A 27497-nucleotide genomic window follows, 5' to 3' on the forward strand; every position below is an offset into this window, starting at 1 on the left:
GAAGGATTTCACTCAATGGGAAGGAAGGGAGCAAAAATGTGGGCCTATACGCAAAGAGTCAGACACAACTGAGCACGCACACACGTAGAGAACTGTGGACACAGCAGGGGAAGGGGAGGGCGGGACAAGTTGGGAGAGTAGCACTGAAACATCCATTACCATACGTAAAATAGGTAGCCAGTGGGAAGAGCTCAACCCAGTGCCCTGTGGCAACCTAGAGGCGTGGAATGGGGCTGGGGGTGGAGGGAGGTTTGAGGGGGAGAAAACATGTGTGTACTTCTGGCTGATTCACGCCGTACGGCAGAAACCAACACAACATGGTAAAGCAATTATCCTCCAAGTGAAAAAAAAATTTTAATCTATAGGAAAAAATATAGGGACAGATGGGTTAAGGAAGCAATGCATGGCCCAGGTTCCTGAAATATAAGGAACGTGGTGGAGCAGAAGGGAAATGGACAGGGTCACCTTGGGCGGACCTGGGATGCCATCCGTTGGAGGTTTAGGGAGAGCCCCGCCTCCCCTCCGGTTTCTCCCGGTGGGGATGTTGACAAGAAGAGTCAGTGGTGTTCACAGGCTCAGCTTTACCCGTCTTACTAAAGAAGGTAGTGACCTGGCAGGTCTCATGGCTGTGAACTTTGGCACAGCCAGGATTTGAACGCAGACAGTTAGCTCCAGAGTCTGTGCTTTGAACCTCTCTGCTACACCATAGCTAAGAGGTATTGAAGCTTAGTGGCTACAAAACTATCCTGAGTTCAGATCCTCATTCTATCACTTAAGAGCAAAAGTTCCTTAGTCCAAAATGAAATTCACCTTCCTAAAGATATTAAACCCTAAAAATCGAAGTCCAGAATCCTCCCCTTTCCAGTTCTTTCCAGCGAGATGGGCCTCACCCGCATGCCTGGGAAGACCTGGGGGCAGTGGATGTGCCTGATCCTGTGAGCTCGAGGGGGCTTGCTCCTGAGGACCTCTCTGACCCATTCGTTATGGGAGCCCCTCCTTCCAGCAGGTGCTTAGGGAGAAAGGCTAAGGAGGCTCCCCAGCTTATGGGTAAAGACAGTGGTGTGCTGCTAAGTGCTTAAGGAGCAGTTCTGGGGCCAGGGGGTGAGGATTTAAAGCATTTGCCAATTTCATGATGCAGATACTCCCGCCAAGGTCAATTTCAGCTTATCAACTTGACATCACTGAATGCGGAATTGAGAAGAGATGTGTACTAGTGGGTGCTTAGTAAGGGAATCATTACACTCGTAATGAGCTAAGATCCTGACTATTCTAAGCATAAATCCCCCTTTCCTGAAAGTACCTTCTAGAGCATAGTAACGGACTAGTGCCTTTGGTGAGGAAGAAGAGGCTGAAGCCCCAAGAAGTCACAAGACTTCCTCAAGGTCACACAGCTCGTGAACAGCAGAGCTGAGATTCACACCCAGGAACCTGACGCCTCGCCAGGGGATCATTCCCCTGCCAGATCATTTTTGTCACCCCACTCCATGCCAGGGCCTCACGCGCCCTGATTATCTCTCCAAAACTTAAAGGTTGTGATATCAGCTGCCACTTAAACCTCATTGGGCTACCGCCGTGGCTTGACTGTAAAGAAACCACCACCCGCGCAGGAGCTGCAGGAGATTGAGTTCAGTCCCTGGGTCAGAATGATACCCTGGAGGAGGGCATGGCAACCCACTCCAGTATTCTTGTCTGGAGAATCCCATGGACAGAGGAGCCTGGCGGGCTACAGTCCATGAGGTCGCAAAGACTCAGACACGACTGAGCAACGAACACTTTCAATTTCACACCCTACTGGGAATTTCAGTCCCTAAGTTTTTTTCTCCCAGACTGTTCTGTGTGAAGTGTGAATGAAAGGCCCTTTTCCTGGCTTACTGATTCCAGGCTTCAGGAAGTAGGCATGTTTGCAACATGCTTCCTGAGATCACTTGGTGCTCAAACACTTGTGAACTCTACTTGTGACAGGAACCAGGCCTGTGTGACAGGAAGGACCAGTTCATATACCACTGGTCCGCCTAGCATTTTCCCCAACCTCCCCCCAGCCCCAGAATGCTGTTATTCTGCTGTCATTCATTACTGTCCACATAACTATAACCTAACTAGCCATCTTGCATCATGGCTGAGAGCACAGATTCTGGAGTTATATTGCATAGGTTCAGATCTCTTGGTGAATTATTTCATTTCTCTGTGGCTTGATTGTCTCTAAAATGGCCAGATAGCAATTATATCCCAATAAAAAAAATAACCAGAATTATATTACCCACCTTACAAGTCACTGGGGCCTTCCCTGGTGGCTCAGACAGTAAAGAATCCCCGTGCAATATAGGAAACATGGGTTCGATCCCTGGGTCCAGAAGATCCCCTGGAGAAGGTAATAGCAACCCACTCCAGAATTCTTGCCTGGAGAATTCCATAAACAGAAGAGCCTGGCAGGCTACAGTCCATGGGGTCGCAAAGAGTTGGACATGACTGAGCGACTAAGCACACATACGAGTCATTGGGAGGCATGTTCCCCATGTCAAATCCGTTAATGAAACTGTTGGGAATGGCACCTACATCGTGTAATAATAAGGGCCATTGTTGTTGTTGTTGTTAGTCACTCAGTCGTGTCCGGCTCTGGGTGACCCCATGGACGCCGTAATGCAGGTCATATTCCCCACATTTCCTAGATGATGAGACTCATGCTCAGAGAGGATGGTGATTTGCCCGTGAAGGTGCCCAGGGAGCCCTGGGTTTCCACGTCGAGGGCCGTCCGTGCTGCCATGTGGGGTGTTCATGTCATCAGCTTGGTTCTTGCCTCTTCTCCCAAGGTACATCATCCTCATGACGCTCCAGGACCGGAACGAGAAGCTTTTCTACCGCGTGCTGACCTCAGACGTGGAGAAGTTCCTGCCCATCGTGTACACGCCCACCGTGGGGCTGGCCTGCCAGCACTACGGCCTGACCTTCCGCAGACCCCGGTGAGCGGCCTGGGGCCAGGGCTCGGGGAGGGGCTGTCTCCTGGCCGGGTTCAGTCTTCTCTCTGGCCTTGCTTGCTGGGACCCTGGAGGGGCTTCCTGGGAAGAAGCAGCCCAGCATGACATTTGTTTTGAGCTTTTGCTCTGGGAAATGAGCCCATGTGCAGAGAGGTGATCTGAGACAGTGTCTAGCAAGGGGACCTCGGAGCCTCTCCACCTCCAAATAAGAAGCCCCCAACATGTTGTTCAGAGTTGGCCCGGGAGGTATTTCAGCTTGTTTTCCTCTCCTTTATCTACCCACCACCTCCTTCCCTCTCCCCCTCCAACCCCACTTTCCCAGTCATCTCCAAAGTGCAGACAGCTCTCCTGCTAATTCGGGTCAATGAATAATGGGGTGCTGGGTACCGGAGACTGAATTCTTTTGCTGATTCAAAGAAGCAGCATTCCTTTATTTGGGCTCAACCCAGATTCCACTCAAAATGTCGCTTTATTCGGCAAAAATCTGGCACGCCATTTTCTTTCCGAGCCAAAGAATTTGGGGGCAGTTTTCTAAAGAGATCACCTGTTTGTCTTTTTCATGGTGAGTTCAGCATATATATTTTTAAAAAATGAAAAAGGAAAAATGGAAGGATTTTCACAAAGTGCTCAGTGCAAGGTAATTGTCAACACGTAGTTCTAGCACTGATGATTAAAGAGCTCCTGAGTTTATTATGTGTCGTGGGACATTGTTTCAGCCTGTATTAGAATACTGTGCACAGATGTGTAATTTACATTTACATAGAATTTATAAATCTGTGTTATAAATCATGCACTGTGTCAGGAACATGTCATCATGGATCTAGAACATCTTTCATTAATTTGGATAAGCAGTATTCCAGTTCTGAAGCCAGCATTTGGAATGAGCACTGCAGGCCCCAGGCAGTACCCGGTGTTACCCTTGGTAGAGGGCAGCGTGTCCCACTTCCTGTGGGTGGGCATGTCCACATGCTGCAGCATATTTGACCTCATCACGCAGAGCAGCTGTGTTTCTGCCATCCTGGGGGCAGGGGACAGTGTGCCCAAACTCCAGAGCTGATCTGGTCTTCAGCCTGTCTCTTTCAACGGGAAAGAGAGTCCTCCCTGAAACCAATACTGACCGAGATCTTGGGAGCTGATGGCACGTTTCTGAAGGATGCAGGACCCTGTTTACTACCTCCCGGTTCCTTGCAGGGCCTCCCTCCTCACACAGCTTGTGTGCTGTGCTCTGTGTGTTCAGTCGTTTCTGACTCTTTGCAACCCCATGGTCTGTAACCCACCAGGCTCCTCTGTCATGGGATTTCCCAGGCCAGAATACTGGAGTGGGTGGCCATTGCCTACTCCAGGGGATCTTCCCGACCCAGAGATCGAACTTGCATCTCTCACATCTCCTGCATTAGCTTTAACACTGCACCAGTGTCATGGCCCTCCTCTGCAGCTATCAGCAGCTGCCTGAGGCTTAAAGAAACAAGGGCCAACATTTTAACAAAACTGAGCCTAGCACAGCCCAGCTCGTCCTCAGAAATCCCGTGTTCTGGCTACCCTGGTCTAGTCTCCTTCCCCAAGCATGTCTGGCATTCTCTGCAAGCCTTTGCCCATGCCATCCGCTCTGCCTCAGATTCCTGCCCTCTCTCCTTTCCTTGTTCTCTACCCAGCAAAACTCAGGTTATCCCCATCTTCCAAGAGTCAGCTTCTTTGATCTGATCAGAGAAACCCTCCCTGATCTGCCCCAGTCTAAACTCTTCTCAGCCTCCACGCCTCCCCTCAACCCCAGTGCATGACACATATTTCTATTCCATAGTTTTATTTTTGGTGCTTTATATTTTTAATTATTTGTGTACCAGCCTCCTCTGTTGTATAGTAACTAAGTCATGACTGACTCTTTTGAGACCCCATGGACTATAGCCTACCGGGCTCCTCTGTCCATGGGATTCTCTGGGTAAGAATACTGGAGTGGGTTGCCATGTCCTTCTCCAGAGGATCTTCCCAACTCAGGGGTCAAACCGCATCTCCTGCATTGGCAGGTGGGTTCTTTACCACTGAGTCATCTGATAAGCCACCAACCTCCTGTACTGGGACACAAGTTTCTAGAGGGAGCTGGAAACGCATCAGATCCATTGGGCAAGTAATTGACACTCTGATGGGACAGTGTCGCCTACTGAGTGAGAAAAAGAGCTAGGTCTTCACAATGAGCTCTGTGGTTTCGTCTCCCTGATGCTTAGGCAAGTTTCTTAACCTCTCTCGGCCTTAACGTCCACATTTATCAACCAAAGGCAATAAGGCTCCCTACCTGAAATAATCGTTGTGAAGGTGAAATGTGATAACGTGGCCGGGTCCTGGCATCTGTGCTGTTTCCTTCAGCAACTACCGTAGGAGGAAGGCAGGACTGATACATGCAGAGTTATGTTACACGTCTGTATTTTTCAATGTTGGTGAAGAAAATTGAGTCATCGAACATATAATGAACTAATGTGTAATTACAGACAAGATCTGGCCCTTCCAGATTCACTGTTTCCTGAAAAGATCCTTTAACCCTTAAGCATTGCAGCTGAGATTGTACAGAAACACACAGCCACCCCACTCCCCACTCCCACTACCAGGCTGACTGGAAGCCCTTCTCCCCAGGCTCTAATGGACTAGACTGTGAATTCAGCTGTTGGCTTCAGATAAACTAGTATCAGACTAGTGATGCTTTTGAGCTGTGCTGCTAGAGAAGACTCTTGAGAGTCCCTTGGACTGCAAGGAGATCCCCAGTCCATCCTAAAGGAAATCAACCCTGAATATTCATTGGGAGGACTGATGCTGAAGCTGAAGCTCCAATAGTTTGGGCACCTGGTCTGAAGAGTCAACTCATTGGAAAAGACCCTGATGCTGGGAAAGATTGAAGGCAGGAGGAGAAGGGGGCAACAGAGGATGAGATGGTTGGATGACATCACCAACTCAATGGACATGAGTTTGAGCAAGCTCCAGGAGGTGGTGAAGGACAGAGAAGCCTGGTGTGCAGCAGTCCATGGGGTCGCAAAGAGTCAGACTCGACTTAGCAACTGAGAAAACAAGCAAACTGGTGATGGTAGTGGAGAAGGAAATGGCAACCCACTCTAGTATTCCTGCCTGGAGAATTCCATGGACAGAGGAGCCTGGTGGGCTACAGTCCATGGGGTTGCAAAGAGTCGGACACGACTGAGCAACCAACACACACACACACAGTGATGATAGAGTTTTCCTCCAGGGTCCACTCCAGAATCCAGAAATTTGAATTAATGAGCATTTCTGAAGCTGCTGGGCATCATGTTACAAGCTGTGAAGTTACCTCCAAAGATCAAAATACAGTTCTTGACCTAAAGCTATAAGTTGAATATGATAAAAGTTAAACAGCAACAAGAGATTTAATAGGGACAAAGGATTACAGGAGTGAAAGGGAGAGGAAATTTGTTTTCCTTGAGGGCAGCAGGAATGCTTCACAGGAGGGATGACATTTGAGCTGGTCCTTGAAGGATGAATAGGAATTCCATGTGTGCAGAACAAGGGAAGGGCATTCCAGGAAAGGGCTTGGTTTTATCAGCTCTGTAGACAGCAGGGCAGTCAGCTCACTCAGGTATCTCCCCATCTCCTTTGCCTGGCACGGAGGGCCTTTACATCCATTGGCTGATAATGGATCTTCCCCAAGTGCTGGAAGGTTCATCTGGAAATGGTGTTGTTCATTTCACAAATGAGCAAACTGAGGTGGCACAGGAAGGGAACTTGTCTGAGATCACAATTCTCAAGCAATTTGTAAAGTGAGAGTTCTGACTGTGGGAACTGGGGAAAGCCACACCAAGGAGATGACATTTGAGCTGGGCCTGAAAGATGAGTGTGAAGAACTGAGACAGAATGTCTTTGTCTACAGTGACTCAAGCATGCCCACCTCCCCCTGGAAAGAATGTAAGGCCTCTGAGACCTCACGGTGGGTGAAACAGCAGACTAGAGGGGCGGGGTAGGAGAATTGATCAGTGGTTCTACCTAAAACATGGTCTCCTTCTCACCATGCAAGGGGGTTGGCTTAACAGGGAGCTGTTTCACACTCAGGTCCAGGCCTCACCGGTGGTTCTCCAGTGCATTAGTGACGGAAAGGATCATAACAGCAGAGTGGGGGTTCATGTGGGTGGAAACCACTTGAGCCCAGGAGCCAGCTCAGCCTCAGTTGGGTATAGGGAGGGTGCTGCCGAAGGTGGGCATGTAGCATGGAAAACAGATGTGTGACAGTCCTGGCAGGAGACTGGCAGTTGAACTAGAACCAGGAGAAAAGTATTATCGTAATACCTGCTGGCTAAAGGCCAGGCACTATCCTAAGATATTTACATAGGTTGTTGTTCAGTCGCTAAGTTGTGTCCGACTCTGTGACCCCATGGACTGCAGCACGCCAGGCTTCCCTGTCCTTCCCCATCTCCCAGAGTTTGCTTAAACTCATGTCCATTGAGCCAATGATCTATCTAACCATCTCTTCCTCTGCTGCGCCCTTTTTTTGCCTTCAATGTTTCCCAGCATCAGGGTCTCACTGGAGTGAGTAGGCTGCTCATATCAGGTGGCCGAAGTATTGGAGCTTCAGCTTCAGCGTCAGTCCTTCCTGTGAATATTCAGAGTTGATTTCCTTTAGGATGGACTGGTTTGATCTTCTTGCAGTCTATTGATAAACTCATCTAATTATCACAGCTCCCCTAAGAAATAGACACTGTTATCAGCCTATTTGTAGACGGGGAAACTGAGGCACAGAGAAAACTTGCCCAGAGTCACACAGCTCATAACCAGCAAAGCCAAGACTCGGACCCACACAGTCTGAACCAGAGTGTGGACAGGTAAGCAGCACATCACGACGCTTGCTGTAGTTTGGGGCTGTGCACGTTAGGTGGGTATTCAGGAAGGGGTGTTCTTGCCACTCCTGGAACATTGTCTGGGGGGTCTCAATTGGGGGTTGCTGTATTCGTTTCCAGAGCCTCTCCTGGGAGGGCACGATCCCCTCATCCAGGGCTGAGGCAGACACAGGCAGAGTGAGCCGGCGCCGTGGGTTTGTCAGTGACTAATTGGCACCTGCCATCTGCCCATGTACCTCTACAAGGATTGAGTCTTGTGCTGCTGCAGCTGCTGACCTTCAATACACCCTGAAAGGAGTTCAGGGTTGAAAGCAGAAATGAGGTGCTCTGTGCTCAGGGGGGAAAACGCAGGACAGGTCTTCAGGTCGTCTTTAGATATTTTTCAGGATCGGACTTTATGAGCCTAATTCTTCCATCTCTCCACATCTAGAAAAGCACTAAAATCCATGGTGATGACTGTTCCCCGTGACTAGCTAAAGCTTCCTGAGACTAGTAGAAATCTTCTGGAAAATATGTGCTTGATTGCATGTATTCCCCCTCTTCACCAAAAATCACATACTGACCTTTCCCTCCTGCCTCTTTGGAGCAGTTTCTCAGGGCTATCTGAGGTGCTGTCTCCTGGGCTGCAGTCCTTACTTTGCCCCCAATAAAATTTAACTCACAACTCTCACGTTGTGCATTTTTTAAAGTCAACAGATTCATCCCGCACACTCTGGGTACAGATTTCCTGCAAATGCTTTGCAGAACCTTTCCTCAGATGATAACCCAGTCAAGCTACCTGACTTGTGACCTTCTGAGCAGCTGCTCCAGGCGTCCATCTGGCCTTTTTCCAGGTGTTGACTGCATCCCTGTCTCCCTACTAAGGGAGAGTCTGGGCTCCACCCCAGCCCTGAGCGTCCTCTGAGCCTGGCTAGGCAGGGCTTCGCAGATTAGCGTCCAACAGGAGGCCAGCCCGAGGGCAGGAGGGAGAGAGCCAGCGCCTCGTCATTTCTGAAATGATAAACGTTCCTGTCAGTCCTCTGTGAAAAGACCTCCCCTCCACTCCACCACCACCCCCAAAGCTAATTAGATCCAGCTGAGGCTAAAATGGGCTGCCCTGGGGTCCAGCGGTAAAGAATCCACCTGCCAACACAGGAGTTATAAGAGACGTGGGTTCGATCCCTGGGTCAGGAAGATCCCCTGGAGAAGGGAATGGCAGCCCACTCCAGTATTCTTGCCTGGAGAATCCCATGGACAGAGGAGCCTGGTGGTCTCAGTCTAAAGTGACTGAGCATGCATGAGGCTGAAATTGTCGCTCTGACATCCCTGGGGCTCTGCATCACCTCAGAACCCCTAGGGAGATGCTTGAGTATCTCAAGGACACCTGAGTACCCCGGGCAGGTGAGACACAGCAGAAGGTTCTGGGTTCCGAGGAACCTCCTCTGCCCCTTCCTGCTTCTCCCCTGTACACGCTCTGCTGGTGCCTCCGTAGGCCATGGGTCCTGGCTAGCTTGGCCTGAAGGTCTTCAGTGTGTGACTCAGAAGAAGTAAAAGCCAAGCGGAGGGGAGGCGCGAGGAATACAGCTGAACCCCACAGCGAGTGTGGCGAGGAAGCCAGCATGGCGTGGGTAGCTGTCCGATGTCAGCAAAGATTCTCCTTTCAGGAGGCCGCTTCCCGTGAGCCGGCCTGGGCCTCCCCTTCCTAGTCCTCCGTGAGCTCCAAGTGAGGTGCACGCGTGCACACACACACACACATACACACACACCTGTAGACCTAGCGCTTCCCAGCCTCCCTGTGGGATCTCACCTGCATGTGTGGCAAGGGCTGGGTTGCAGGTAGTTTAAGGAGCATAGCCTTTGAAACCAGGCAGACTTGACCTTGAACCCCAGTTCCAAAAAATGACTTTCGACAAGTAACTGAGCACCCTGTCAGCCTCCTCGTGTGAAATGGGAGTAACGCCGGTGCGCATGGCCGTTTGTGAGGACTTGGCGCGATGCCACGTGAGAAGTGTCCTTGTATGTGCTTGGCTGTGATACGCGTGGCCCCCCAGCCGATCCTCTGACTCAGTCACCCCACCCCAGAGTCTCAACCCCTGACTTCTGAGAGCGTCTCAGGCCTCCAAAGTGCCACCCACGCTGACCTTGTGAAGTCAAAGTTGCTCAGTCGTGTCTGACCCTTTGCAACCTCATGGACTGTAGCCCACCAGGCTCCTCTGTCCATGGGATTCTCCAGGCAAGAATACTGGAAGGGGTTGCCATGCCCTTCTCCCAGCAGATCTTCCCCACCCAGGGCTTGAGCCTGTGTCTTCTTCATTGGCAGGCAGATTCTTCACCATCTGAGCCACCAGTGACCTTAGTGATTTGTATTTGTGCCTAACTAGCATGGATTCATCAGCAGACACTCGTGCAGAGTTAGTAAGTTGAGAGTAGGAAGTAGGACTTGGTTTCCCCCGTCGAGCCTCGGGGAAGATCCCTGAGGACAAGTTCACGTTTGGACAGAGCCAGCAGCCCTGGCCCTGTGCCAGGCTCTCTTCTTTTTTAATCTGAAGACAGATGCGCTTCTGCACCCAGTCCGCTAACAAGTACACGGGGTATTAACAGCTACCATTTGCTGAGTGCTCACAGGCTCCTGGCAAGCCTGGCTTAGGTGCTTCGTGTACTTATGCCTGAGCCCTACAGCAGCCGCGCAGGGTGCTTGTTTCTCAGATGAGAACTAGCTTGTCTAAGACCTCACAGCCGCACTATAACCACACCCTGTTCGTTCCTGCGTTCGTAGTCCAGCTGCTGTGGCCCCGGTAAACACGACCCCTCACAGGCAAGCACATTCTTAAGGGACACACGTGAGGGACACACACTCACAACACCTGGAGGGCAGGATCCCACGGTGGTCAGAGCCCCAGCTGGAGCCCTGAGGGGGTGGGTCAGCTCCCCGGGTAATGGCTGTGTCACCTCGGAGCCCAGCTGCTCTCTGTCCCTGGGCCTGGATCACAGGAGCTGCCCACCGCGCGGGGCTGCGCTGAAGGTCAGGCGAGCTGACTGTGTGAAAACATGCTTTATCCGCTGGAGAGCTGTGTGAAAACATGCTTTATCCGCTGGAGAGCTGCTCACAAGCTTGAGGGGGATTTATTTTCTCATTTCTTCTCCGTCCCCAACCCACCTGAAAGGATGAGGTTAAAGCTCATGCTCACACCCGTGGGTTTCCTGCCTCCCTCTCTCAATGCCTGGGGAGCCCTTGCCTCATATTTTTCTCTTTGTACACCACATGCTAAGTAGCTTTACTCGTGTCTGACTCTTTGCAACCCCATGGGCTGTGGCCCACCAGGCTCCTCTGTCCATGGGATTCTCCAGGCAAGAGTACTGGAGTGGGTTGCCATTTCCTCCTCTGGGGCATCTTCCCAGCCCAGAGGTCGAACCCACGTCTCCTGCGACTCCTGCATTGCAGGCGAATTCTTTACCATCAGCACTTAGGATCTTTTCATCTTCAGCCACCTACACACACACATACACACACACACACACGCACACACACACACTCCCAGCATAATTGGGAGGCAGGCAGAAAGCAAGGATTCGTCTCCTCAGACCAGCTGCCTCCTCCCTGTTCTCAGGGCACCAGCGCTGACTCCTCTGCCAGAGACCGCTCCTCGGCCAGTCCTGCCCAGGTCCCTCTGCCAGGCTGTTTCAGCTGTGCGGCTGGAAAGGCTCCCAAGTGCAGAGTTAGCCCAGGTCAGCAGCTGGTCCGCTTCCTGTCCCATCTGGCCCTTTTAGTCCCCCAGGCTTAGGGTTATGAGCAGAGCTCTGGGTAAAGGGTCGGGAGACCCGCATTCTAGCCTTTGCACCCTCTTTCTGGCCTTGAGTCCTTAGCAAGTCACTTAGCTCCATAGACTCAGGAGAAGGTGGTGGGCTGGAGTGCATGGCTTCTGTGATCTCTTTCAGCGCTAAACATTCAGCATCTAGTAACCCAAACCCTGAACTTCCCTGGTGGCTCAGGAGTAGAGCATCTGTCTTCCAATGTAGGAGACACAGGAAATGCAGGTTCGATCCCTGGATTGCAAAGATCCCCTGGAGAAGGAAATGGCAACCCACTCCAGTATTCTTGCCTGGAGAATCCCCATGGACGGAGGAACCTGGCGGGCTACAGTCCAAGGGGTCACAAAGAGTCAGACACGACTGAGCGACCAAACAGCAACAACAACCCAAACTCCATAACCACGTTGGAAGTAGGATATTCAGCTGAGCCATGGTCACGCTATGGAACTGAGCTGCAGTTTCTCCGCCTGAAAAATTAAGAGATCAGTTCGAGCAGTAGTTCTCCATGGCAGCTGTGCACTGAGAGCCTCTGGGGGCTTTTAAGCAACATCTGTGAGGTGGGTCCAGGCAGCTTTAGTTTTCAGAAGCTTCCCAGGGATTCTGGTGAGGAATGGCTGAGCGGGGTGATCTCTGAAGTCCCTTCCAGCTTGGATCCTCTATGACTTGCTGAGAGTCGATAACCTGCCGCCCAAATCTTCCAGGCCCAGATCTTCAATACCCAAGCCTAACACGTTGAAGACAAGGGGAATTTTCCCTGGTGGTCCAGTGGTTCAAGACGCCACACTCCCAATGCAAGGGGCCGGGTTCAATCCCTGGTCAGGGAACTAAGATCCCACATGCCCCAACTACCGAGCCCTTGAGCCGCAATTGGAGAAGCCCACAGTGAAGCCACAGCGAAGACCCAGCATAACCAAAAATAAATAGATAATAGAAAATTCAAAAAGGAAAAAAGGTTAGGGTCATGATAATGTTAGAGAAACGTATCTCCAGCTCAACCCTCAGCAACCTCACTGTTGAGTCCCACTGCCAAGTGCCCTCATGTCTCATGCACACAGTGAGTGGGGGTAAGTGGGCAGGCGGGGGGAAGGGTCTCACACGTGTTCTCCCCCCGTCCATGCCCCCAGTGTCTTCCTGAAGCCTCTGTTACTGCACAGAAGTCACCCGTCTCCCCAGCTGCAGTCCATCCTCTGTCAACAGTTGATGAGACAGGAAAAAGCCTCAGGCCAAAGGTGACCCATCATTTGGGTGAGGATGTGACCAGTGCCGCCTGGCTCAAAAGGGAGGCCAGTCAGAATCCTTTCCAGGAACTTGAACGGACAAACGGGAAAGGTTATATGGAGAGAATTTTCCAGGTAGGAAGGGAAATCAAGGCCAAAGGATGCTGCGATTTAGACTTTTGACTCAGGTCATGGTAGATCAAAGGCAAACGCCAGCTATAAAGGAAAAGGAAAAAAGAACAGGAAGAATAGGAACAGATCTGTGGAGGGAAGACAGGGAAAATGGAAAGAAAGAGGGAAAAACAGGCAGAGGGAAGGCCAGTCCCCAGAGCTGCCTCAGCTCACCCTGGCTTTCCACTCCAGTTCTCCACAAATTTACCATCAACTCTGTTTCTCCAAAGGTGACTTACGTGAACCTCTGACTTCGGTCACTGGAGGAGCCAGGCTGAAAAGTGTTGTGAAATTAGATGCACCTGATCAGTCCCCTGATCTCCTTGGTGAACGGAGTTAACAGAGTAAAGCAGGGTGTCTCAAACTTCTGTTGTTATCATTGTTTAGTTGCTAAGTCGTTTCCGACTCTTTGCGACCCCATGGATGGTAGCCCGCCAGGCTCCTCTGTCTGTGGACTTTCCCAGGCAAGGATACTATAGTCTCAAACTTTAGGTTGCACTGAAGTCACCTGGAGGGCTTGATTCAGAGACTTGACCTAGCCACCAAGTTCCAGACACTGCTGATGCTGCTGGTGTGAGGACCACACACTGAAAACTGCTGGATTAGGGACTTCCCTGGTGGCCTAGTGATTAAGAATCTGCCTTCCGATACAAGGATTCGGGTTCCGCCTCTGGTCAGAGAACTGAGATCCCACATGCCAAGGGGCACCTAAGCCCGTGCACCACAGCTGCTGAGCCCAAGCGCCACAACCAGCGAGAAGCCCTCGTGTCTCAATGAAAAGGTCCCGCGTGCTGCAGCTAAGATCCAATGCAGCCAAAAATAATAAATATTTTTTGAAAAAGGAAAGAAAGCCACTTGATCGAAGGCTGATGAAAAGTGACTCGCTGAGAAATGAATTAAGACGATCTGAAGGAAGCAGAAGAAATAGGTTATTTCCAGACCCCACTGTGCATTCGCAGAAAAAGCTAGGAGTCCTGAGATGGAGGTTTTGGTCTCAGTTTTAGAAGTGTTGTTGTTGTTTAGACGCTTAAGTTGTGTCCAACTCTTTTGCAACCCCATGGACTGTAGCCCACCAAGTTCCTCTGTCCATGGGGATTCTCCAGGTGAGAATACTGGAGTGGGTTGCCATTTCTTTCTCCAGGGGATCTTCCCAACCCAGGGATTGAACCCAAGTCTCCTGCATTGGCAGGAAGATTCTTTACCACTGAGCCACTAAGGAAGCCCTTTAGCAGTGCCCCTCAGGAAACCCCTACCCCTTTATGGAGCTCAATTTCCTCATCTATAAACCAGAGCATTTTATTAGGTGATCTAGGGGGCTCCCTCCAATCCTTACAATCTGTAATTTTTGAACAGATTGGAACACGGTGGCTATAAATTTGCCTCTAAGTTTTTTGGCATTTAAGGGAGAAAAACGCAAAAGTAGATGAACACACATTTTCTGACAAGAAAAAGTGTTCAGGCTTATCTGCAGAAGTGTCATTTGGCTGAGAATCTGATTCACACGTGGGCATCTTCTTAGACAGACCAGCTGGGCAGCCCGGGGGCTGTTCACGGGTGGTTCGATGCCAGGGACTGGGAACTGATGCTGGAGTAGATCTGAGGGAGTCCTCCCCGAGCGCGAAGTTGTTCGGCTATTATTGATGCACATGTCACGTGGAGTAAGTGAAATTGTATCTGGATCCCACATCAGTGAATCACTTTGGGACGGAGAGATGGAGGAGAGAAGGATTTTTTTTTTTTTCAGTAAAGACTTTTCTTTTAAGAGCAGTTTTAGGTTCACTGCAAAATTGAAGGGACAGTACAGAGACTTTGCAAATACTCCCTGCCCCCACACATTCATCGCCTCCCCCATAATCAACATCTCCCGCTAGAGTGGTCCCTGTCACAACTCATGAACCTTCACTGACACCTCATTATCACCCCGAGTCCTTAGAGTACCTTGGAGCTCACTCTTGGTGTCATACATTCTGTGGATCTGGATGAAAGTTTTATATAGCATTGTATGGAGTATATTCACTGCCCTAAAAACCCTGAGCTCTGCCTGTTCGTCCCTCCCTCCCCCACCCCACTCCCAGAAACCACTAAGGATCCTGGTTTTTTTGTGTCTGAATCACACCGGTTTCAGTCACTGAGGGGCATGGCTTTTGTTCTTGTTGTTGTTGTTTAGCCACTAAGTTGTGTCCGTCTCTTTGCGACCCTGTGGACTGTAGCCCACCAGGCTCCTCTGTTCATGGCATTTCCCAGGCAAGAATACTGGAGTGGGTGGCCATTTTCTTTTCCAGACTTCCTTTTTTAGAGGAGGCTTAAAAATTTACATACAAGCAAGTAAGTTTGTGCTTCATGGCATGTGACCTGCCTTTAGCGTTCAGAAGGAGCAGCTTGCTGGGTGGGGAGGACAGAGGCCACCCTTCCGTCCATGAGCCTGGCTGGGTGTAGATGGCTGAGAGTGAAAAGGGGGGGAAAGTTGAGTGGCCCCACATGGATGCAGAGATTTTATTTTTCTGTTCAAGCTGGAAGCAGATGAGCTTTATTAACTAGAACAGGATGTTCTGAGTCTGACTTCCTTTAGCCAAAGGCAGATTTCCCTGGCAGTTTAAACAAACTGATTTTTGTTTCTGTTTTATCTGACTCTGTCCTTTTCCTCCCTTGTCCCTGGCAATCCCAACCCTGGTGATCAAAAGAATAGGTGTGGGAGAATTTCCTTACTGACAAGGAAATCCGTACATGCGGGCAGCAGTTGAGTAGACCTTTCCTCAAATAACCTTGATCTCTCATTAACCTGTAAAATGCACGAAAGCTTGTGTTTGCTCACAGAAACAGAATGAACGAGTGGTTACCAGTGGGAGAAGGAAGGGGGAGAGGTGAGATAGGGGTGTGGGACTTAGAGATAGGAACTACTATGTATAAAATAGATAAGCAATAAGGATATATTATACAGCACAGGGGAAAATAGCCATTATTTTTTAATAAATTTAAATGAAATATAATCTATAACAATATCATATCACTGTGTTGTACACCTGAAACTAATGTATTATTTTAAATCAACTATACGTCAATAAAAATAAAAGCTTGTGTTTGCTCAAGCTAAGTTCACTCCCAAAAGAGTGGCTTCTTAAGAGATGCTGCAAATAAAGCAAATGTTTTGAAAAGTCCCAGACTAGAGGACAAGTAAGATCAGTGTTGTGGAATTTCTTGAAGAAAAGTGAAGGCTGTCTTGCCAGAAAGAACCCCACCACCAGCTGGCCAGTCTCCAAAATCCAGTGTCATATTCATGTCCTTGCACCCACAGGAATCCCCCAGATTTCTCAGGTGCCCTGAATGGGTAACACTGAAAACTTTATCTATAAGCTAGTTTCTTAGAGACTAACATTAAACCAGCATCCAGGGGTCCCCCACCTTCAGGATCTAATGTCCGATGACCTGAGGTAGAGCTGGCGTACTAATAATAGAAATAAAGGGCACAATAAATGTAAGACACTTGAATCATCCCCAAACCATCCCCTTCCCCAGGCTGTGTGTTCCATGAAACTGGTTCCTGGTGACACAAAGGTCAGGGACTGCTGTGCCTATATCGCAGGGATTGGGACTTAGGAAGGAGAGGTTTTGTATGAATAGAAAAAGGAATAGGAAAGAACAGATCAGGAAGGTTGTGTCTAAGGTGCTGGAGATGAAGCAAGACTCAGGCAGGGAGCCCCAGTGTAGCATCAGCATTGTCCAGAAGGTTACAGGAGGGGAGCAACTGAAAAAGCTAAAAAGACAAGGGTAAAGTGAGTGGTAAAAGATGGACTTCTCCAGCTGGACACAACTTCTCATATGAGCTCCTCTCCTGCACTGAAAACTTTAGGAGGGAAATGAACTATGGTTTTTTTCTGCCCTGTGTCTCCCATGGCGCCAAGCATGGTATCTTCAGGCCTTGAGCAGAGAGAGCACTTAGAGACTATCTTCTGATTAGACTCCATTCAGCAAGCATTGATTAAGCTCCATCTTTATGGTTGGCCACCATAAATACATGGAAGATCCAAATGGAATAAGATAGTTTACTCATGGTCCCTGATCTTAAGGAGTTTACAACCCACCTGAAGAGAGGAACAGCTCTAACGTGATATAAACCAATTAGTAAAGCATGGTATGGATTGACTGGTTTACTTTGAACACATAGAGGTAATTCATTATGTAGGAAGTATCTCCACTGAATTGTTGGTTCTTGATCTAAATCTTGAGAATAGGATTTTGATTCAAGGTGGGAAGATGGCCTAGTACAGTCCGTGGCATAAAGATTTATTATGTGAGTTCTAAACAGGAGGACCTGCATAAGCAAGAGATGTGATTGGAACAAACGAGAATCACACAGACTCTTAGGACTGGGAATATACGAGACACTTCTTCCCTCTTAACAAAAACCCCACATTTATTTCCAATTTTTTCCTCCCCCAAATGGCCGTGTCCTTTGAGAAGTCTTGGTCCTCCACAACCCCAAGGAGTGGGAGCTAATTAATCCCTAGCCAGTCACAGAGAAGTTCCCTCCCCAGTGACAATTCTGACCCAAGAGCTGGGAGGGTACTCTGCCCAAGGACTTCTGGAAAGGTTTTCTCATCCCAGGAGAGCTCTTTCTTTCCCGGATGTCCTCCGTCTGCCTGGGAACTGTGACGATCATCCTGCAGTCACAAAAACAGTGTGGGGACCAAGCCTGTCACCCCAAGGATGGTCATGGAGGGAGCCTGTGTCCCTGGTGACATTTTGAGCCAGCAAATAAACAAATCCTGAGTCGCCTCCCCCTGCACCTCTTGTTAGGAGAAATAAATTTCCTCTTTCCGGCCAGTTGAGTCAAAGTTTTTCTGTTACCTACAGCTGAGAGCAGTGTTCCTTCCTGATGGGATGTCTGAATCACCTCTTAGAACAGTGGCTCACATTCATTTATTCAGAGCTTCCGATGCTCTAGATGCTTGAATCAGGCCCCACAATGTCTCTTTCAGTTTTGTGATATTAAGCCCATTTTCACGAAAAGGAAACTGAGGCACTGAGATTCAATAACCGAAATAGCTTACATGTCTAGTACCCAGTTGAGCTGAGATTCCAACCCCGGCTGCAAAGCCTGTCACGTCCTTCTGAGCCTCTCCTCCCTGGTGATGGAGCTTCCAGGACAGAGGACTCACCATCACCTTGCAGACTGCGTATGTAAGGAGACTGTTCCATCACTTGGGCGGGGAAGGTAAGGCCAACGTGAAGCCAAGTGAGGACTTAGGATTGCGCTCCTCAGGGACCATGGTCATGCTGCTGAGGAGGGGCTGCCGGGAAAGCATTTTGCAAGGAGGATCATCCTCGGAGGCCTTACGAGGAGTGCCCATGGGGCATTGCTGTGTTAGCTGAAGTCCAGGGAGACAAGGGCCTTGCAGGGTCTGAGAGGCTGAAGTGAAGGGTGAAAACACAGGATGCCGAGAAAGGGGGACCTGTAGGACATGGAGACGAGCGGGATGTGAAGGTGAATGCGAGAGGAAGAACCGTTAGGTGTGCGCTGTGTGGCCGTGCAGTGTCAGCGTGGAGCATGGAGCTCGGGCTCCAGAGCTGCTTCAATGAGCTGGATCAGATCACATCTCTGGAGGGCTCAGGACCACCATGGTCACGTGACCTGTATTCTTGGCATCTCAAACCAGCTATGAGAAATCAGAAGTGCTCCTGTCCCTGAGTCACAGGCGAGAGGTTCAGAAATGATGGGCCACGGGCCCGGAGCCTCAGCGCTGGTCAGTGGCAGGATTCAAACCCCGGTCTATCCTGCCCTGCGGCCTCTCCCTCCTTCCACGTGGCATCCCCTTCTAGATCTGCAGGGTTGATATTCAACATTCCCGAGTCATGTGTCCACACATATGTCCTCTCCAGAACAACAGCTAAGCTGACATGTTCCTTAGACTGAATGAAATTAGCAACAGGGATCTGCAGGAACCCTTATGCAGGGCTGGAGTCCCCTGTGGGGAGACAGGCGATATGGGGCCACATCAGGGTGCCCGGTTAGGAGAGCGGGGGTTGGCACCTTGCAGAATCTTTATACCCACACAGGCAGGCACAGTCTTTTAGGCACGTAGCCAGGACACACCAAGGACTTCATGGATCCTGCTCTCGTGATATGTCCTTGAGTCGCTGATGAGATATTGGATGGCCCCACATTGAAGCCCACCCCGTGCACAGCCAGCACAGATGTTACCTGTGTGCCCCCTGTGGCCCACTCCCCAAAACCCACACAGCGCCCTGCTCTGGGTTCCAAAACAGGCTGAGACATTGACCTCCTCAGAGGACCTGGAGAATAGTTAAATCTCTCCAGGGAGTCTTAGGTGAGGCCCTGGCTATAAAGAGGTGGAATCAATTAGCTCTTAAGAGACCCTTGAGCTGAGTGCGTCACAGGTTGCTCTTTGCAGCCTATGGTGACCGGATCATGGAGCTCAAATCAAGGCCTAGGCGGGACATGGCACCTCCTCCCCAGGGTCACAAGTCAGTAGAAACAGTAGGGCTGGAAGTCAGGTCCCCTGGCTCTGTGCAGAGAGAAAGGGGTGTTTCCCACCATTTGAACCAAGCTTGATTTGTGTTACTTGTCTGTGTATAGCACTTTGAAGTTTCAAAATGAATTCAAATACAATCCCACCAGACTGTGCTTTGAAACAGAGAGGGCAACGCTGTTCACATGAGGAAATGAGGGATCCAGAGCTTGACTTCCCAGGCTGTACAAACTGTAAGAGAACAGAACGTAGACTTGGCCGCCTTCTAGTTGCTATTCAGGAGTCCTTCCACTACTGGACTGACTGTAAGCATCCAATGGGCAGGAGCCATATTTGTTTAGCTCATCATTTGATACCCAGCACCCAGGACAGAGCCTAGGTACACTCCTTGTTAGATGAAAGGAAGGATAGAACAGGATAAAACAGGATAAAAGAAACTTGGAGTCTTATTTTCCTGATGACTTCTAATAGATCTTTGAGGAGTGAGCTTCTATTATTAATGGCTCCTTACTTAAAAACCAAGAGCTTTAACTCTAATTTTGTTTAAAATGCATTATGCCCTAATTTTTTAATACTAATGTAAATTACATTGGATTCCTTTAAAAATTTTCAACAGGAAGACTTGCCCAGGACTGGGAACATAGTAGGAACTTGATAGCTGTCTCTGGAGTTTAATTGGATTTAAAAGCGAGGCTGGGGACGTAAGTGTAGTTGCAAGGAGTTTCCATGTTACTGGATAATTAAAGAACAGACTTTATTATTTGCAAAATATCTTTATCCCCACATCCAGGCCTGTCAACTGGGAAGAAGTCAACAGTGAGAGTGGGATGAGATCAGGACCTGCATTTCCAGAATCTTTGGTTCCAAAGGGTTAATAACTTTGTCCAGTCTTCACACGAGTAGGTGGTGAGGGCAATAGATTGCCCTTGCCTGCCGGTGCAGAATGGACCCGGCATGAGCCAGCTCTGCTTCTCGTGTGCAGCCAAGTGGAGGGACTTGGATGTGAGGTTGTCATGGTAACGCTTTCACTGATCAGAAGAATAGATGAAGCTGGAGTAAACCTCCTTGGCTCGTATGGGGGTGTGAGTGGGCATAACCAGGAGTGACAAGCAGAGAAACTTCTCTCTTTCTAGACAAAGATGGTGCACTGAAGTAGAATTCAAGTAGCAGTAGAGAAAATCAGGTAATGTGCTGGCTAGATAATTCTAGCAGTTAAATAGGCAATTAAATGATTGTGATGATCAAAACAAAAATGAGGGGGAGGGGAGGAGTGTTTAAAAGTAAACCTCTTCCCAGGCCATTGGTTTTAAACTTTTGTCCTAAGAGTCCACTTTAAGAAATTACAGACTACAGCTTTCTTTCCCAAGGTTCTGATTCATTGTGTCAGGAGTGGAGCATAAGAATCTCTGTCTTAAAACTGTCCACAATTTATTATTCTGCATGAAATTTATGGACTATATTGGTAGCACATGGACCATAATTTCATAAAGCCTCCTCTGGGTAAATAGAACATCAGAAATCAAACTCAGTTGGAGCCAACTCAGCTGTTCTCATCTGATGGGAGAATTTAGGGAAAAATAAAAGCTGTTTTCTACTCAGCCTTAGTTTAAAAACAAAATAAAAACCAGAGTTTAATTAGTCCATGACTGATGACAGATGAGTTTCTGAAATAAGCTACTGTAGTTTATATTTTATACTTCCTTTTAATCTCACATTCTACCAAATGCTTCCCTAATTGACAGAAACCAGCAGTTGTTTGCTTTGCCTAATGCTCTTTCTTATTTTGTGTGTGCATGCCAAGTCACTTCAGTCATGTCTCACTCTTTGCGACCCCATGGACTGTAGCCTGCCAGGCTTCTCTGTCCATGGGAGTCTCCAGGAAAGAATACTGGAGTGGGTTGCCATGCCCTCTTCTAGGGGATCTTCCCAACGCAAGGATGAAACCCACGTCTCTTACGTCTCCTGAATTGGCAGGTGGATTCTACCTGTGAAGTCCTTCCCCATCTTACCCAACAGTAAATTCCTGCTTACTCTTTAAAATCATCCCAAGTGTCTTCATCTCTTGCTCCCTCCTTAGTCTCTGTGCCCACACATTTTTTTAAAAAATTAACTCATTAAGTTATATATTTATTAGGCTGTGCCGGATCTTAGTTGTGGTATGCAGAATCTTCAATTGTGGCATTCAAAATCTTTGTTGCAGCATGAGGGATCTAGTTCCCCAACCAGGGATCAAACCTGGGCCCCCTGCATTGGGAGTGTGGGGTCTCAGCCACTGGACCACCAGGGAGGTCCCTCTGTCCCCACACCCTTGCTTTCAGAATATTTTGCTCCTTCTTCTAAGTCTGTCCACAGTGCCTCCACTACCACTCTGGTAATGAACTTACTGCAGTGTTATCCAGCAGTGATTTACAGATGTGCTCCATCAATCTCTGCTCTGAAGGAGCTTGTCAGACAGTGTGTCTCACGAACCTTCGTAGCTTTGCCTTTTCCCTGTCTTTAACTCCTAGTATGGCAGTTCCCATATGCTACAGTGAATGACTGAGTGAATGGATGAATATACGTTCCATAAGCACAGAGGATTTTGCCTGTTTCGTTAACTGAAATGAACATTCCAAGTGCCCAGAACAGGTCTTGTCACAAAAAGTAATTATTGAATTAACTCATGGATGAGTGCTTTAGCTTATACAACCAATTGAAAAGGCTGGACCTGCTATGTTTCTCGGTGTGCCGGTACAGATTTTTCATGGTAGCACCAGTATAAGCACAGTCTCCCAGACAAGTCATCTTGTCACTTGACATTTCTGTCATCTAATAGTTTGAGGTTTAGCTCTATAGACCCAAGGGATTCTAATCAAGAAACAGAAGTAATATTGCAAGCATATAGCTCATACCTATATAATCGGATCAAGTTAACTTTTCTTATCCTTACTCATTACGTTTTTCTATTCAAGGTAAGCCTGGGATAGCAATGATTCTCTAGGATAGTTTATATGGAATAATAGTAGAAATAGCTTCCATTTATTGAGCACTTACTAAATGTGCCAGGCATTGTACTGTTTTCCACATGTTATCTCTTTTAATTGTCTCAGGCAACTTGATTAGAAATGTTTTATTATCCCCACTTTACAGATGAAGAAACTGAGGCTCAGATGTAGTCATTTGCCAAGGTCACTCAGCTACTAACCAGAAGACCTGAGATTTGAGCGGAAGTCTATCTGAGCTTCTGCTCTTGAGCTTCACCGTAACTCTGGGGCTTTGAATTGAGTAGATCTAGTTGGAACTTTGGAGAAGGCAATGGCAAGCCGCTCCAGTACTCTTGCCTAGAAAATCCCATGAATGGAGGAGCCTGGTAGGCTTCAGTCCATGGGGTCGCTACCAGTCAGACACAACTGAGCGACTTCACTTTCACTTTTCACTTTCACGCAATGGAAAAGGAAATGGCAACCCACTCCAGTGTTCTTGCCTGGAGAATCCCAGGGAGCCTGATGGGCTGCTGTCTATGGGGTCGCACAGAGTCGGACATGACTGAAGCGACTTAGCAGCAGCAGCAGCAGTTGGAACTTTCTCCTGACAAGAGAAACATACGTTGTTTTCCAGTCATCTCAGAGCAAATATTTTCTTGGCCTTGAACATTCCTGATCTTGAGTTTTCTCAAGATCTAAAAGCTAAACTCGGTCAAAATGATAAATTATATTAAATACCCCCCCACACCCCCCCATCCCCACTAATTACCCCTGATGAGTGGCTCTCTCATTCATTTGGTTCCAGGCACTTAGCTGTCTCTTGCATTTGCTTCCACTGATCAGGGTCCCTGAGGTTTGCACATATGTTTTCCCAGTGAACTTTTGTCCTCTCTGAAAAGTGCATTCTGCTCTCTTTTTATCAGATTCCAGCTTTCATGACTAATATGCGGTGATAACTCCAGAACTGTTTACACGACAAATTAAAGTGGGCAGAATCTTCCGCTTACAAATTGCTTCAAGACAGGGCTCAGATGTCTGCCCATAGAATCGTCTTCTACATGCCAGCATAAAATGGATCTGAGCTTGTACAGCTTCAGCTGGCCCTTGACTTAGAGGCCTATTGTTTCTCGACAGGGATCTGCGCTCCCAGTCTGTTCCTCAAACTGAGGCTACAGAGATTTTATGACGCACTTGGAAAAAAATATGCGGGCTACTTCTCCAACCTGCTTTGGAAAAACAGGATGTTTCTCTCTCACAATCTTGCACATACCTGTAAACAAGCGACTCATTGGCAAGGCCTCTGAGTCAGAGGTATAGCAGTTTCAGACTCTCGGGTTTGATGATTATTTGCTTGGATAAATCAGAAGTTCGTGTCAGAACAGAGCCACGTTCCAAAAACTTATTGCCCACAGACCCAGATTAACTCAAGGCCTTCCAGACGGCAGGAAGGTGTGTGTTTGTTTTATAAAGTGGAGGCATATGTGGGTCTGTGCCACGTTCCCAGCCATAAAAGAAAGAGAAGAGTGTTAAGTGTGACTTCTTGGGGGAAACGGGGCCTGACGTCTCTGTGATTATTATTTTTGGAGGAGTAAATATTTCAGTAGAAAAAGAAACTCCTTTGTACCAACTCTGAGTTTTCTTGGCATGTTTTAATATTTTCAACTAACAGCTGAAACCACGCTAACCTTCCCTGTTCTAATTGGAAGCGTCTGTGAGTTGCAAAATTAGAATTTTCAGATTCTGAAATGATTTGCTATTTGAACAGGGGTGTCAGTTTCAGATGAAATTTTCATCTATGGGGCCTTTTTTCCCTCCGGATTATAAATTGTTCACTCAGCTAATGATGTGATGGAAATACACTCTTCACCAGCTTTCCGTGTACACAGGCTTTCTTAAAAATGAAAACCACACTTTCTTTTCAGTTTCTTATTCTACACCTTATCAGGATCCTTCTGATTCAAAGAGAACAGATGGAGAAATTCCTCAACCCTTGGAATTCAACTAGAACAATTTTCTCCTGCCAAAAAGCATCTCATAATCAAAGACATCAGAGCAGAAAATGATATTTGCAAATTCCAGGAAGAAAAAAAATAGTTGAAACACTTAGAAACTTATTCCAGTTTTTCTCTATTTTAATAGAAGCCTGTCTATTAGAGGGCTTAGTGTGTTACAGATATCTTCTGAAGCTTCAGCAAGAAGGACATGAAAGTGTGATGACCTCTTACCTGCTTGCCTTACTACTTAGGCTACTTCCTGTCTCAGGGATGTTTGCCTCAAGGACCTTCAGTACTCCCAGGTGTGAATGAGAATGATGCCAGCTTCCTAGGCTCACGGTGATGAGTAAATGGTGTAGCATTTGTAAAATGCTCCCACTGGGAGCTGTCGTAGTCCATTCTGGCTGCTGTAGCAAGATACCACAGACTGTGTGGCTTATAAACAACAGAAATTTATTTCTGCAGTTCCAGAAGCTGAAAGTCTGAGATCAGAGCCCTGGCATCGTCAATGCCATGGATGAGGGCTCACTTTTGGTAGTAGACTTGTCCTTTTATCCTCACATGGTAGAAGGGGTTAGGGAACTCTTCAGAGCCTCATGTATAAGGGCACTAATCTCATTCAGGAGCGCTCCACCCAAAGGCCCCACCTCCTAATACCATCACATTGGACATTAGGATTTCAGCATATGGAGGGAAACATTCAGACTCTAGCAGGAATGAAACAAATGCTGGTTTCTTCTCTTTCTCTCTTTCCTACATTTTACTTATCACAACTGAGGTAAAAATGACATGACTTACTTGAGGCCAAAGATCAGGCCTTCAGAGAGCCAAGACAAGCCTGAGTTTTGTAGGTTTAAAGCCTTGAAGGCTGCATCCTCTGTGTGGATTCAACACCCACTCTGCAGAGTTTGGCACAGGGTATGTTGTAGATTTTTCCCAAAAGTCAGAGAGAGCAAAAGACTGTTGGTGCCGCTACACACTTCACAGACGCTTGTTGCCAGTAGGGTTAATATTAATGACTTAGAGACTACACCGGGACAGGGTTCACATGATGCCACCAAAAAAATGACCCTGACTTTGCCTGCTAGGTTCCCCATAAATGTTTGCAGTATTGAATTTAATAGGCTGGACCTGCAGTTCTGTAAGTTTTTGAGAGTGAAAGGAAACACAAATAATTGTGTCAAGACACAGGCAAACCAGAATATGTGCTCACCCTACTGAAGAACCACAGCATGCATTTCCGTGTCTCTTAGAGAGAAACTGACATTCATTCATTTGAGAAACACATCTTACGTTCCAGTTTAAGATTTTTCAAGAGGCTACTTTGTGACCTTATTTTATTTAATGCTCACACCGGCTTAATGAGATGGATTTAACTGTTAACTCAAGCCCCGGTTTAGCAACGAGCAACTGACACTCAGGTTAGTAATTTGCTAAGGTTGCTCGGTGAATAAGGGTAAGACCTAGGATTTGAGTCCAGGTCTGTCTACCTGCAAATTCATGCTCTTGTAACCATTCTAGGTCTAACATTCAGGGCTTGTTAGATTATGTCATTGTTGTTGTTGTTTAATACCTGTGTCTAACTCTTTCGACCCCATGGACTGTAGCCTTCCAGACTCCTCTGTCCATGGGATTTCCCAGGCAAGAATACTGGAGTGGGTTGCCATTTCCTTCTCCAGGGGATCTTCCCAACCCAGAGATCGAACCCACATCTCCTACATTGGCAGGCAGGTTCTTTAGCACTGAGCCATCAGGGAAGCCCAGATTATGTCACAGACCCATAGATTTCTACAGGTTATGTGATCTACTTTCTATTGATAAATTTTTCAGATGGGGAAGCAAGCTCAGAGACATCTTAACTTTTCAACACTCACAGAGCTGGATATACTCGTGGAAATTTTCTACTGCCCTTTTCCCAACCACTCCATTCCCGCACAGAGGAGAGAACGGAGTCTGTTCAGAGATTCCCTTTTGAAGTGGACATGATGTTTATAGGGCTGTACTTGGGGGACCCATGGACGTCAGTGAAGGTGGAAGACATGGTCCCTTCTCTCCAGATGCTTCAGGTCTACTTGAAGGAAACCGTCCAGCAGCAGCAAAAGGAGAGAGGGTGAGAAGGAAGGGCCCGAGTGCCCCAAAGTGGGGGCTCCCCGCCCAGCTCTGGGGCTCTATGAATGAGCCATCCAGAGGTTGCCTGTTCTGTCATCTCCCCATCCTCTAAGCGCATCTCCATTGTTCCCCATTATACTCTATTTTATTTTATTTTTTTCCTAGTCTGCCTAGAACAAAAAACTCCACTGGATCAGAGGTAAAGTCCCATTCTTCCTTATTTCCCAGGATCCCAGCACCGTGCTGGCTGCCTAAAGCTGGTTGCATGAAGCCAGCGCTGGGGGCGAGGCAGGCGGTACCCTCAAGGAAGCCCCGCCCACCCCAGCCCAGTGGTGCGGTCGGAACTCCAGTTCACGCCTTTATGCCTCACTGCGAAGGCAGGCACCCTCCCTTACTGTCATGTTGGAGGGCCAGGAGGAAAGGGGGCCATCTCAGGGTGGGAGGGGACACCTGCCCGCCTCCGAGGGAGACAAGGGGGAACGGCAGGGGTGGTAGGAGGGCCGGCAGGTGAGCTATGGCTCAGTGGGTTAAGAGTCAAAATGTCCCTCGAGGTGGAAACTAAAACCAAGGCAAGCTTGTGAGTGACCTGCCACGGATAGGTGTTCCCCCGCCCCTTTATTCACACTGCCCCGCGGACGTTTCGCAGAACCAGGGGAGAACGTGATGCTTACACTCCTCCCAGCAGGGCGGCTACCTCGCCGCATCCTCAGCCTCTGCCTCGCCAGGTGCTGGGCCCTGGGACTTCTCCGACCTACTTTCTCCAGCTGCGCTGTTGAGACCAGGAGGCTGCTGCTAGGCTTTAAAAATAGTCTCTTGCGTGCTTTCGGAGGCCAGGTTTCCTTGCTGCCAAAAATGTGCGGAATGGTGGTTCCGTGGCAACAGCAAACCTTTGTTCCCAAATTGAAAGTTCACGTCCCTCCTCCTGAGCCGGGCCTCGGTGGTTTGCCTGA

The 27497-nt window shown here is 48.3% G+C and overlaps 1 protein-coding gene across 4 annotated transcripts in view; it reads left to right on the forward strand.

The window, feature by feature from the left end:
- Nucleotides 1-27497, forward strand: part of ME3 (malic enzyme 3) — a 220759-nt gene that overhangs the window by 103914 nt on the left and 89348 nt on the right. For all 4 annotated transcript variants that reach the window (XR_009734485.1, XM_061406030.1, XM_061406029.1 and 1 more), the window contains one exon: nt 2808-2957. Coding sequence is in view for 3 of the 4 variants with exons in the window: in XM_061406030.1 (XP_061262014.1) it covers nt 2808-2957 (150 nt within the window). In the remaining variant the exon portion in view is untranslated. The remainder of the gene's footprint in view (nt 1-2807; nt 2958-27497) is intronic.

The sequence above is a fragment of the Bos javanicus genome, chromosome 29 (assembly GCF_032452875.1).
Source record: "Bos javanicus breed banteng chromosome 29, ARS-OSU_banteng_1.0, whole genome shotgun sequence".
Lineage (NCBI taxonomy): Eukaryota > Metazoa > Chordata > Mammalia > Artiodactyla > Bovidae > Bos > Bos javanicus.